The sequence below is a fragment of the Halichoeres trimaculatus genome, unplaced genomic scaffold (genome assembly GCF_033239565.1).
Source record: "Halichoeres trimaculatus isolate MK-OKI-2021-1 unplaced genomic scaffold, fHalTri1.1 fHalTri1_scaffold_1, whole genome shotgun sequence".
NCBI lineage: Eukaryota > Metazoa > Chordata > Actinopteri > Labriformes > Labridae > Halichoeres > Halichoeres trimaculatus.
In genome coordinates, this window is record NW_027437179.1 from 24,109,048 (window position 1) to 24,123,414 (window position 14,367).

Consider the following 14,367-nt stretch of genomic DNA (forward strand, 5'->3'; position numbering starts at 1 on the left):
CACTTAAAGGTTAAACTCAGACCTTTTCCAAGCGAAGCAGACAGAAACCCTGACGCTCTTAAAAAATGCACTCAGCAGCAGTTTGTCTCGGCATGTGAGCACAGAACTTATTTGACCTTAGATGCTTGAATGTCTGATCTCAAATCTGTAACCTGATAATCTTTAACCCTTTCTGTGAGAGAAGACTTCAGTTTTTCTCATCAGCAGACTAAAAATTTATCTGCTGGTCAATCCATTTCCTGGTTTTGAACAAAACTGCAGATCATTTTTTAACGTTTTTTTTTTTTTGCAACATTCCTGGATAACTTACCTTTAATTCCAACACCAAGTCCATTCGCTTTTTCCCAAGTGGGTTGATGTCATTCAGGATCAGTGCTATTATTATATCTATTCCATTGGACTCATGTGTGGCAATGCAGTTCTGGAAGAAAACCAAAAAATAAGTATGAAAATGAAAAAGTTTTGGAGCACAGTCCAGGTGTAGCTTCAACAAGCTCTCTTTCTGTACCTGGTTTTCATGACAGGGCCCCTGGCAGTATTCTGTGAGGCTCTCCAGAGTTTGGTTGATAAGGGCCACATTCTTCTCATTGATGTAGAGCCCCAGCAAGCCGAGGCCCCCAGTGGTGCTGCCACAGATGCAGTCCAAAAACTGCAGGGTCTCACAGACCAGGTTGTAGTTGTTTTTGTTGTTTTGACAGCGAAGGAAGTTCTACAGAGATGGAGTTGGTGTAATTACTGAATCAATTAAAAACAATCATCAAACCAGTGACGACCTAATAGAAAACAAAACCTGTGAAACAAAAGATAAGTTGTTATGAAAATGTGGCCTCCCTGACACACTAAGCTCAGAGGAAGTCAAGGAGGACAAAAGACAGACATGGTGAGCAACCACATTTCTATTTTGGACTTGACCATCCCATCAGAAGCATGCCACTTTGCAGTCACAATACCACAACCTGACCTCTTCTTGACTACACGACTGTTGTGATGTAAAGCTTTTGTTTTTTAAAACATTCCTTTGGGGTTTGTGCGCTGACAGAAGCATGACTTTTATATTTGAAAAGGAACAAACTTGGCGCTGAAGAAAAGCTGAAAATATGACCTGAATGACTGAAAACACCAAGAGGCAAACTTTCTCTGTCCTCTCAAACACTGCTGTTAGTAAAGATATCAATTATAAAAGAACCAAGGCAGTAACAATGTTTTCCTTTTTTAATGAGAAGTTGTGTTTTACACCAAAGTTTTTATTTACATTGTGAAGGAAGCTAAGAGGCTAAATGTCTTACAGATGGCTAGATGATGCTTTTTGTTGTACTCATGTAAAAAGTTAAAAACTACAACACATTTCTCCTGCTGTATTCTTGTAGCTGTGAGTGAGAGGCACTCCAGTAGATATCTAAAAGCCAGCAGAGTCTGAAGCTCCATCTGCCTACCTGCAGGTCTCGATTGTGATTCTCGCAGAGAAGCTGGAGGAAGCGAAGGATGGGCTGCATAATGACAATGACAAAACTCATTTCTCCCTCATCCTGGTTCTTGTCTCCAGTGCTCGGCTGACCGTCTGCCGAGTTTAAGTGCTCCTCAGGGTCTGCTTCGCGTCGGTAAGAATTAAAGGCCTTCTTGGTGGCAGAGGAGGCCTCTAACAGTTGCTCTCTTACATCGTCTGTCATGACAACAGCCGAGTCTCTCGCTAAACGGACACAGGTAGAAAAGATAAACACTTAGTTAACATGTATAAAATAAAATTATTTGTTATAAGTTAAAGTTTGAATTCTGGAGAGTGACCTCTGACCTTTTTTGCGGACAGGAACATCTTTGTCCTGGCTGTCATCGTCTCGCTTCCTGTTTCCCAGGTCACTGGTGTTAACCGTCACTGTAGCTTTGATCTCCAGCTGTGCCAGCTTCATCCGGTCATAAAAGACTCGGAAGAACTTCTCAGATTTTTTGTCATCTGTCAGGCGGCAAAAAAACGAACGCTGGAGACAAAATAAAGGATAAAAATGAAGGTCTTGTGAGCTTTATTGTCTGTTCTTTGCATTTTAAGGGATTGATCGTTCTTCTAATAAAACACCAGAGTGCCTCAGGATCAGGGCTTCAAAAATGAAGGTTTTGTTTGTGTTCTTTTTGAAAAGCCATTTAAAGGAAAATATAGGCAAAGAGTTTTTGCTTATGGCTAAACAATACAAGTAGCATAATGTTATATTGGACTCAATAAGCATTTTAGACAAGCAAGAAAGCTACACGCTAACCCCAGAAAGTCAACACACTGTATCCTCTCTCAAGTTTGTTATGCAACTGCAGTGTTATTCAAAGTTCAGTGAATGAACATGATACTGAAACTGTGGACTGGCTTTACTACCAAATTTTAGATCTGGTTTTGTTTAACGTTCTTCAAACTGAAAAAAAGAAGAAAAAATACAGTAAAATAAATTATATATTTATATATACATCACTGAACCTGAGCAACACGGTCTTCACTTGACCCCCACAAAACATATTCCAAGTGCAGGGCTGGGATTTACCGCCATGCGAGGGATTAAACGCTGCAGTTATTACTGTGGAATTGGGTCATGCAGAATTAGAACACTTTGGAGCCTGCAAGCACACCGTGTCCCAACCCACAGGCCTGTTGTTTGGTTATGTAAGAACTGTTATCTGCTGCTGCCTATGGAAAGGCTTTGACCAGCAGAAGCCGCCTCACCACACTAGCAGGGTGAAAAATGACACGAGACGGAGAAGCCTGGCCTACTTACACAGTTAGAAAATCAGAAAGCAGTGGGGAGTGGGGAGAGGGGAGAAGAAGTGCTGGAGGACAGAGACTGACACCAAAGAGGGAAAAAAGGAGGAAAAGTGGGGGGAAAAAACAGGTAAACTGGAGAGGGGAAAACAGGAGTAAGAGGTGGGTAGGGAGGGAATGTTATCAAGCGGTATCTAGGCCACTCTTCAAGTTTGTTATATAACCACCAGTCTTTCCAGGTTAGATGTAAAACTGGGCTACTAGAGGAAACAAATAAATGATAGTCACAAGGATAACGTTAAGCAAAACAGACAAAACAGTCCTTGTTCGCCCTGCTCCAAGGTCTCAGCCTTGAGGTGGTTGTACTAACATGATTAAATGCGTTGGAATTTTACTGTTTGATCTTTTCATATAAAAGATTAAAAACTGACCAACAAGTGGCAAAACAAGCTTGTGTGTGCAGCTTATTAACATGACACAGAGCAGGGCTAACCCAGATATCTGACCAAGTTTCCTCCACAGAAACAATTACATAACTGTGCGCTTGTGCCTCAAAGCAAATTCCGAAACCTCTTTGTGCCCCACCCCGGCCCTCCTCCACCACAGAGCAGCAGTCCTCCTGCACGTACACATCCTGCCAACAGTCAGGGACAAAGAGATAGCTTGGCAGTGGCAGTGAGGGGGGGAGAAGGGGGTTGCCATGCAAGGCCCTCATGCAATAAACAACTTGATGACAGAGAAGAAGCTGCAGAGGGGGTATGAGCTGCACTGCTGGCAGCTCACTTTAGCTCACAGCATGGACAGAGGACAGTTGTGTGTGTGTGTGTGTGTGTGTGTGTGTAGGGCGATGGTCAGTCTCTTTGCTCACATAACTCTGCCTCCCCCTCAGCAGTGGGTGAGGAGGGGTGAGTGAGACGAGGGTGAGGCCGCAGGCAAAGGGCCAGGATAACACACACTGGTTCGAGCAGAGCAAACAGAGGGAAGAGCACTCACCATCACCTCTCCTCCCCCTCCCTTTGCCATTACATAACAAGCACAGACACACACAAACACACACAAACACACACAAACACACACACACACACACACACATACAGTATGAGCACACCCATGCTAGAGAGTGCATAAGCTAATCCGCCCACTGACTTTTACACTCGAAAACTGGGTCAGCTGTCTCCGACATAGGCACATGCCAATTTGTAGAGGACACACCCACATATCACACACACTCCGTAATACAGCATTCTACCGCAAACTCAAACACTGCCAACTTTGTCCTTATGTAATCACATTCATTTTGCGCTGCCTATCATTTTTATTAAATGCTGCAGCTCTCCGCTTGAGGATGTAATGTTTGAGAGAAGCTGGGCACAGTGAGGGTGTGCAGCCAGCAGTATGTACATGCATGCAGGCTAGCTGAGTGACTTATTTTCACTGTTAGCAGCAAGTTTCTTTGATTAATGTTGGCCGGAAGAGGAGTGTATTGGTCATGTAAGAGTTATTAATTTTTTTATTCCAGCAGTGGAAGTTTTCAGCCTGCAGCAGCAGAATGAAATATCCACTTTGTGAAACGGCCTGTTTCTAAGAACTGAGCTGGGTTCAGCGGAAGATGTGAGTCACTGAAACAAAGAAAAAGCCTTTCCACCTTTGAAAGGGAATACCATAGTAAAGGAAAAGCACCACGGCAGACTTTTATGTAAGGGTTTCTCGAGAAATGATGTGATGTCTATAAATCAGAAGGAGAAACCTAAACCGTCGTGATGAAGCACTTTCTGCCTCTGCAGTAATCTTGTTGCAGTTTTTTTTTTCCACACCGAGGTAATGACATCCGTATTGTCGTACAAGACGACATATATGTTAGTACAGCTCTTGAAAAGCGAACACTAGAGGGGAATGATGAAGGGGTGATGTAATGTGTGGGGGTCAAGGAGAAGCAGATTTTAGTAGAAGAGGTGGATGAAGAAGAAACAGAAAGGAGAGGAGAAGGATGGGTGATCATCTCAGGGCCCCCCTGCAGTTTGGGTAAACACAGAGCATGTCTGTATCCATGGCAACAAACCCTGAGTGGAATGAGACGGAGAGGAGTGGGGCGAGGTGGGGGCGGACAACACTGAAAAACAAGGTCAGAGCGCTTTCCCTTCTCTCCTTCCGTTCCGCCACTTGGCATCAACAAAGGGATGTTATGTAACAGCTATTTATACTCACGCTCCCTTTCCTCCTCGCCCTCCCTCTCGTGTCAGGCACCGCATGCAAACCAAGTGGAACTGAAAATGTCTCCTTTTCCTCCTTTCCTTCTATTCTTCCTTATTTCCACAGCTCAACTCCTTGCCCCTTTTTCTGTCACCTCAAAACTAGTTTCTGTTCTCCTTTGTTTTTTTTTCAATGTAATCCAAACATTAAAGTTTGATGAGGAAACCAAACAACATGGGGCAAGGTTACATGTCGAATGGGTGACGAGTTAAAAGTCATGAAAGACAAGACTGTGACAGAAATAAACAAAAGTAGGGAGGCCCTGAGATGTCTCGAAATCATGACTGCAAAGTATCAAAGGTTCCTTGGACATCTTTGCACCAGAGTGTGTGTGTACGTGACTGTGCACGCAATCTTTAGCTGCTATGTGTGGTTCATTAGTGCAAGCTTTGTAGGTCACGAGTAAATGGTTAAATATGTTATGTAAGAACAAGATATTCAGGAACCAACAGGTGCTCGGCAGAGCCTGTCAAAGACAATGACAACAGCAAACAAGTCTTATTGTGTGCTGCTGAGAAGAGCAGAGTGAAACAGGGTGAACTTTATGGGGTTTTCTGAAAAAAGGTATCCTTGATTTGTGAAAACAAGTTTCCTTCAGAATGTCACACTTTTGATTGACACTCAATAAAAAATAAATAAAATTTAAGTTGGTGGGTGTTTGCTCTAAATAACAGGACTGAAATGCTAAAGAATTAAACAAATATCTAAAATAAACGTCTGTATTTTATGGTACACTTCAGGGGGGGCATACAGACTAGGTTTCCCTCAAAGAAACCTGCCTTTGCAGAGCAAACTTGGGTAAGAGGAGCTCCAGCTTCTTTTCAATCCCCTCTGTGTTCCCCCCAACCCCGCCCTCTCTCCCCACTGCCCCAGTTCCGGAGGCCCAGCATGACCCAGTTTGGGCCGGCAGGAGAGAGCGCGAGGGAGCAGGAGAGAGGCTGGAATGTTTTGAAGGCTGAGACATTCCTCATTGTTCATTCACACAGGCCTTATGTAACACAGACGGATCACGTGACGTAGCTCTGCAGCAGCCGTGGGAAGCCGAGGCATTATCTCCGCCACAGCGGCTCTCTCTCGCTCTAACCTGATTATGCAAGCTCCGCTCTTACACAACACTATGCAGACAGACAGACGGATGCAAGAGACAAGGAGAGCAAAAGACATGGAGAGGAATAAGGAACAAGGAGAAAGGGGAATATGAGCAGCTTTTCTCAAATAAAATAGAAGGAAAGTGTTCACTCACACAGTCTTTAGCTGAAAGCTAAAATAAAAGTCCAAAAGCTAAAATGCTGAGTTGTGAATCTATCTTAAGTCTATTCATCTGTCTAAAAACCACTGCCATTGTAAGCAGCTGGTTTGGCCTTTAAACAAGAGACATACTTCTAGATATGAGACAGGGAAAGCCGCGTTGGTAATGTATATGAGCAGCTATGGTGGCACACTGACCCACATACTGTGGATCCTCTCGTAGCGAAAACCTCCATCCATGAAACACTATTGTGTTCTTTACTGATTAGGTTGGAGCAGATCCTTTCCAGATGCACTGTGGATAAACTGAGCTTTTCCACGGATAACAGTTGAGCTCAGTTACAGCTTGTAGTGAGGTCAGTAGGTGAGTGAGATTTTCTTCCATTAAAGATTCAGATAGGTAACAAATTACTTTGACTATCCAGTAAAAAAGGTCCCTGCGTAGCTCACTGACCTGGATGGTGGTGTTTCCACCTTCTAGCAGGGCAATAGCCAGCAGGATGCTTTCTTGGAAGACACGGTCACTGGTGGTGTTCATGATAAGGTCGATGACCAGGTCAGAGGCTCCTTCTTTGTCAAGGTGACACTGTACCTCAGCCAGACTCATTTCACCACGACTCAGGCCCCCTGGACCCCCCAACACTGGACGAGAGAGACAGAGAGGCAGGCCAGATCAGAGCAAAGACTTTGAGGCATATTGGCCTGTGAAATAAATACTTTTTGAAGTCAGTAAAATTGTGTATCACATCAAATTCACATGGTTTAAGTTAAAGTTTGGAACAGGAACCAAAAATAAACACAAACCAAGCCATTTTCAAGTTTTTCAATGAGACTGTCTCAAACAAAATGCATGCATACAGGCCTTCTGCGACAGAGGCTGATGAGTCTTTTTTTGGTCTTTTATTATTCAATTCTTATTTTTGCCTGACAAGAGATTAATTTGGATGCTATGTAGCAACAGCGATAAAGATGTATCAAATTATTCAAAAACATAGTCCTTATAATAATGAGTGTTTTTCTTTTATGTCAATTCAAAATACACTTTTAAAAACAAACAGAAAGTAATTTCAGCTGTATAATTTGATAAATTTTGAAAAAGGAACTTAAACACTGTCTAGAATATCCAGAAATTTCCTGTCATGAAATCCCACACTGTTTTTTTTTAATTCAGCTTCATGAAAGGCTATATGAATTTGAGTTAATAAATGGAAACGTTATCCGTGTTCCTGCGAACAAGTCATAACCTCTCGTGTTTTCTATACTGTGAGGCTATGCTTGTAGAAGCTACTATCTGTACATTGTGCATTAATTAGCTGAACATTTCCCCCTCACGGCCTTGGCTGAAGAGTTTATATGGAATTCAAGCTCAGCTCTTGTCTCTGCAGCAGATGCAACAGCTGTTTTCACAGGAAGTAATAGCTGGTCACCTAGCAACATACATACATAAATAATATATACAAAAAGGATTACATTGGGGAGGGATACATTTCTCTTGCTCTGGAAGTTTGCCAACATCTTAGTGTGTAGGGAACAGATGAGCTAATAACGAGATGACATCTGGGCCTTCCATACAATCTGTAATCCATCCAACATGCATGCATTATAGTTTCACACTCATGTCTCACTGAATGTGAAAACGCTGCCATACGTGCAGCCATTTTGGTAAGTGGGTCAATATGGTAGCACTGAATAAATAACAATCAGACCCACAGCTCATACCACTGGCACCATTATATCCCCCTTATCTGCATGCAGATAAAATGTTAGCACATAAATTCAACATTCAAAACCAATAACACAAAGAAAAGCAGAGGCTCTGCAGAGCTTCAGTATTTTGACTGCAGATAATAACACAATGAGCATGTTATCCTGTGAAGATAAGGGTGTTGCAGTGTGTGTGCACAAAGGGCAGCTCACAGGACAGTTGTGCAGCTGATAACCGACTCAGGGCCAGACACACGCACTCAACACACACACGCTCACCCACTCCTGTCCTTATGCAACACTGAAAGAGCCTTGCTTTAACTACAACCACAGGGGCAGAAAACAGTTTGACAAACCAAAATGAAAAAAATGTTTATCTGGACTTTGCTCCCTGATAGTGTTAACAGTCATTACTGGCAGCAAAGTCACGGCTCTTTGGCTGAGACCTTTGGTGAACGCTTCACAGACACATCAGCAAAAAGATGTTGGGACCTGTGTTTTCATGGCCTTGTCTGCAACATTTAAAATACCCTTATCACTTTCTTCATAACGAACTTCACTGTAAGAGTGACCACAGACAGCAGCAACAGCCCCACCTGATTGGTTTTTACCAGGCCCGACCGGGCCAAGGGGACCATTGCTGAATGACGTCAGGCTTTCCCTCCGCCCACCACTTCGATGAAAGTTGCCATAGTAACGGTTCACCAGAATCTGTCTCAGTGCCTCGCCCTACAGAGAGGAAAAAGAGAAGGAGAGGATGTAATAACATGATGTCAGCAGCAGGGAGAGGAGCTGTTGTATAACAGGGAAAACACACATCATCAGTTATTTATTGAGCATTATGATGCATTCAAAGACCCCACAAACACCCACAGACCTCAGGATGTGAGAGCCTGCCAAAGAAAACACTCTACAATCCATGCTGAAGATGAACCACATAGTGATACAATATGCGTGGTGGATTTATGGGATTCCTTTGATGTCGATGCTGAACAGAAAACTTGTATTAAAGTTATTCAGCTTGATCTTGTAATCAGAAATAGAACTGAGTGACCCTGTAGTGACAATGTAAGGGCCTAGTTTTCACTTAGACAGACCTGAGGCCAGCCCTCCCACACTATGACTCATCCACCGCTGAGCACTCATCAGCACGACTTTATAGTCGTCATGGAAACCAGGGCCCAGAGCTACCTGACAGACCTCCCATGGGATAAAGTGAAGGAAATGAAAAAGAGTGTGTTTTTTTGTGCGTGTTTGTGCATGATTGCGAATCGTTATCAGCTGTGGGTGGTCCCTGACAGACGACAGCAGGGTTATGTAAGCTGCGCTGCCATGGTTCTGCTCTGGAGGTCATATTAGTGAATGTAGGAGGTGTGAACACTATTCTTGTCATCTCTTTTTCTCTCTTTCTCTCTGGCAGGAGGTTCATCAACTGTATGCTGGATGTGTAACCCCACAGCACGAAGAGATGATGATGATGAGACTCTCTTGTTATGAGCCTAATACTCATGGTGTCAGTGCATCATCAAACCTGTCCTGGGGAGCAGCAATTTAATCAAACTTTAACACCATAACAGGAAGTGATGCAACAAGGGTGAAGGTCTGATATTGATGTCTTTTGTACACTGTAAAAAATTAAATAAAAAAAAAGCCTGAATTGCTTTTAAAGAGTAATAAACTGTCATAAAAATTTAAACATGATAATATCAATAATAATAAAATATTTTCTAAGTTTCCTAAATTAGTAAAATACCTATATTTAAAAAAAAACAAAAAATGTCACTTCCACTGGTGAACTTGTTTAACTCCTTACAAACAACCAGAGCTTTATGAATGTGACATGTTGAGTCTAGTAAGACATTAGAAGTTAGACAAATACAGTTTCTTACTTTTGAAATATTATTTGCACCTGTTTTTGAAGTAAGCTCTAAGGTTTGATGTATTTCCAATGTTATCCCTTGCAAGCGCCAGAACACGTTAAATAAACTACCTGTTGCTGTTTTTAATGACAGTGCAGTACTTCCTCATATCCAACATTTTCCATCATGTTTGAACATGAAAATAAATTATAGGGTTGTCCTACAAGCCCAATAGAATTACTGTTTTATGTTTAAAATCATGCTGGGCACATTATTCACTGCTGGGTACATATTTGTCAACTGGTATATAAATATTTATGTATCTGACACATCAGTCTTTTCCTTCTGTGAAGCAAGAGAAGACAATTCTGAATCAATGATTAAAGCTATTTGATCAAATTATTATTATGGATAACAAAAGTTGAGAAAGGCCTTTAACATACAAAGCTCTTAAAAGTTGCAAAAAGGAAAGGGAAAGAGGAGAAGACAATATGTGATAAAACTTGAGACATGCAACTTTTTCTTTCTCCACTTCTTCTATTCTTCAGTTTTCCCACTTCATTTACTTCTTTCTTTCATTCCTGACTGCTTCTATTTTTCCCACTTTTATTCCTTCCTGCCTTTCTTTCTTCTTTGCTCACTGCTTTTAGTCCTTCCCAACTAATTTCTGTCCTCTCTGCCTTCCTTCCTCACCCCCTTCTGTCCTCAATTGTTTTAATCTTTACTGTCTTGTTGCCTTCCTTCTTCACTTTCTACCACATTGGGTGTTCCTACACAATAAATGGAGAAATCAAAATCAGAAAAGTATATTTTCTTACATTAGATGCTCATTGCCTGTTTGAATGAAACTTGTTTTTTTTTTTTACCTTGAGTCTTGACACTGGTGGATTTGTGAGTTGTGCTGACATGCTGTAGTGAGTACCTACCCTCTTCTGGTCCTCTAACAGCTTCTCAGGCTGGTTCTGATCCAGCTGCTGGGTGCAGTGAGGAGTGTCAGCACAGTGATCAAAAGATTGAACACACAGGGTTAGTATCCATGCAGGACAGAACAAGATTATTGACAGGTTAAGAACATTATCAAGTACCCATCCAGCTGTTTTCAGTGCCCATGCAAAAATCTGCACTGTGTTAGCAGCCATGCACCAACTGCTGTGTCAGAAACTACAAAAACAAAGTGACAGGAGACATGCAAACTAAATAGAATGAGATAGATACAGTGTAGCTCTACCTAAGTTTTTCCATTTATTTAGAAAAATAGATAAATATATAAATACTACCTGTCAAAAGTTTTAGAACAACCCAGTTTTTCCAGTTTTACATTAAAATTCAATCAGTTCAAGTCTAATGAACAGCTTAAACTGGTATAAAGGTAAGTGGTGAACTGCCAGAGGTTAAAAAGGTAAGGTGAACCAACCCTGGAAAATAATGGACATTTCAGAATTACACAAAAAATATGTTTTTCAGGGAACAAGAAATGAGTTAACTTAGAGCTGTTCTATAGCAAAGTAGATGCTAAAAGTTCATACAGGTGACCAATGGTACAAAAGCAGAGCATTATTTTATCGTGGTACCATACCCTTGTGATTGTATTCAAACAATGTTATACGGCAGAAAGTAGTGCATTGCTGTAAAAACATGGTGAGGAAAAGGCAAATGACAATGGAAGAGAGACCAACCATCTTAAGATAATTTAATATGTAAATCTTTCCTTCAGAAAAACTGCAAAGAAGGTCGAGATGCCAGTGAGTACAGTTTCCTTCTCCATCAAGAGGTTCTTAGAAACTCTGGTAGGAAGAGGTCTGACAGACCCAAAACCACAACTGAATCAGAAGACAAGTGACTGAGAGTTGACAGTTTGTATGATGGGCCAACAGCTTCACTCAAAGCTGAAAAGAGGTCATATTAAGAAAGTCTCAGTTTCAGCTGTGAAGAGAAGACTTTATGATGCAGGTTTGTCAGGTTGAGCCGCAGAAAAACAGCCTTCACTACGATGTCAAAATAAGAAAAGAGGCTTGCATAGGGCCATTAACCACCGCCAATAGACTACAAAAAATGAGAATATGGTGCTATTATTCACAATCTAGCTTATTTATTATAACTTTTTGTGATTGTTAGTTGTACATTTGAAGGAGGAAATTTGATTTAATATTGGCATACACTCTGTAGTAAAAAATCATATAAGTGTTACCTTAGATAGAAAATGTGAATAGATCTTTACTTGAGCTACCATAGCCTGACCCAGGTTAAAGATAAGAAGAAGTTGTGTTTATGAAGTTAGTACAATTCCACAAAAAAGGGAGAAAAAAATGTCTGATTCATTGGCCCAGCATCTCTAATGATTACTTACAAAGTGTGAATACTTAGTTGTTTCATTCTTTACAAAATCTGACGTACAAAAAATGATGCATATGGTTTTGAGTGGGCATGTGTTAAAACAAGTGCACTTCTGGGTGTCTCTTGTAGTCACAGTGATGGTGAGAATATTTTTGAAATGTCAAAGTCTTATTTTAATTTGCAAGTGTAATCTGACTAAAAGCTGAAGTCATTTAAAGTCAGGGCTGAGTTAACATAAGATGAAAGATCGCTACTCTGAGTCAAATCCTCAGCCTTTTACTAACTTCCTCAAAGGTTCACACAAACAAGAATTCATCTGAGACACCTCTATCTACAGTCTGTGATCACTGAGGGAGGAGGGAGCTGGTAAAAGCCACTGCTCCACATAAATTGTTATGTAAAAACACACACTCAAAGCGGCAGGCGATGGGAGAGGAGAGGAGAGGCGAGGGGGTGAGGGGGTTAGAGTTACATAATCACTCCAAAAGGAACCAGGCCACTGAACCAGTGACACGGAGCTGCTAACAGTGGCCATCTGTTACCAGGCACACAGAGAGCAAGACAGAGAGAAAGAGACAGGGAGAATAACAAACACAACAACTTTGACCGGAGAACTTGTCGCTCTCTGTAAGTCAGGTCAAGGCCATAATGTACAGTACAGTATGTTATCAAGGTGCGGGGCCTCCTCTGGAAAAGTTCCTACATGTTTCTGAGCACAAGTCTGCCAAAAGATTTCCCTCATGTGGTGTTTTGCTGATGTTTGTGAGGGAGAGCGCTCTGTCTCCTGCTCCAAAATCACCCACAGGTGTTGAACTGTGACCTGAGGGGTTGATATAATGAAATTAATTTCCATAAAAGTTGTTCATTTAATTGACTTTACCTAAACGGAAGTCTCTCCACTCTTTCAATTTGTTTTTATCAACTAGTTCACTTCTAATATTTGAAAGATAAAAATACATGACTCTCTTCAACTAGGGGAAGTCAGAATATAAGACTTCCTGGACTAGAGTTATTTAGTAAATGAAAGTGAGGAGATAATAAAATCAAATTACTAAAAGCATTTTAACTTAAAAAACAAACAGAAATCAGAATTTTGAAATCAGACATGCACTGGTTGATCGATCAGTGCCGTTTTCCTTAATTTTGGGGGATTGATGATCGGTGATCAGCCCATCCTTACATATAAAACTGGTCTTATGCACCTTTGGGGTGGTCAGGCACCCAGCCATTGTTGCTTTTTGCTCTGAGACCAAAAACTCAGGACACTTTATTAGTTGTTTAAGTTAAAACATAAAGATTTTATTGTTTCACAGGTATTGTTCAATGATTTTCAATATAATAAGATTGGAACATTGAAGGTATACGCTGTCAGTTATAAAAATAAAAATCAGTATTTGCCCAAATTGGTAACAGCAAGTCAGGTTTTTTCAAGATCGGTGTTTGGTGATTGGCCGCAAAATTGTGATCGGTGCACCCCTAGATGAAATATGAAAATAACTTTCAATTGACTCTCATTTGAAGAACTTCTGGGTTGTGCCAATGTTGGCATCCCCTTTGGACAAAGCTACTGCCTCTCTTTGCTGATCTTGTATTGCATGTTTAAGGTGCACATTATACCTTTATATTAGCCTGACATGTTACTCATCAAAAATCTTTCTCCTGAAAAAGTTAAACAAAGAGTTTTTTGGCAGTATGCTATAAAATGACCACCTTATACCCTACATACGTATTCCAAATAATTAACCAAATCTATAATCCCTGCAGACAATCTCTAATAACATTTGAATTTCATACATGGCATCAATAATTATTTTATTTTTGATTCATCTTCCATCTAAAAGCTCTTCACTGGAGCTTATAACAACATCACAGAGAAAAAGAAGAATATATATATATATATATATATATATATATATATATATATATATATATATATATTTGGAGAATGGCATTACAAATTTTGAATCTGGAACTTATACTTAGAAATGTGATTCAAAAATAGGAGCTTTAATCAAAATTAAATTAAAACAAAAGAAGAATTCCAAACTCAGGTGACCTAGCTCTAGACCATGATTTAATCAAAGGCAAACTGATTCTTCATTTCCAACAAATTAGTCTTGAGAAGAAATGGGCTAGACTTTTGTCATGAAGAACTAACTGTTCATTGTCTAAACTATTTCATATGTGAAAGCCGACCCCACAGACAGGAAACGTTTTTGGAAGAGTTGTCATGGGAAG

At 40.7% G+C, this 14,367-nt stretch overlaps 1 protein-coding gene across 10 annotated transcripts in view; it reads right to left on the bottom strand.

The window, feature by feature from the left end:
• LOC141792534 (inositol 1,4,5-trisphosphate-gated calcium channel ITPR1) overlaps positions 1–14,367 on the bottom strand; it is a 77,950-nt gene that overhangs the window by 21,571 nt on the left and 42,012 nt on the right. For 4 of the 10 annotated variants that reach the window (XM_074673217.1, XM_074673213.1, XM_074673219.1 and 1 more), the window contains 7 exons: positions 10,722–10,769; positions 8,533–8,665; positions 6,687–6,874; positions 1,790–1,973; positions 1,434–1,687; positions 509–709; positions 311–421 (listed from right to left, as the gene is read on the bottom strand). In XM_074673217.1, the coding sequence (XP_074529318.1) occupies positions 311–421; positions 509–709; positions 1,434–1,687; positions 1,790–1,973; positions 6,687–6,874; positions 8,533–8,665; positions 10,722–10,769 (1,119 nt within the window). The remainder of the gene's footprint in view (positions 1–310; positions 422–508; positions 710–1,433; positions 1,688–1,789; positions 1,974–6,686; positions 6,875–8,532; positions 8,666–10,721; positions 10,770–14,367) is intronic. The other 6 variants (XM_074673216.1, XM_074673218.1, XM_074673214.1 and 3 more) reach the window with 2 other exon arrangements.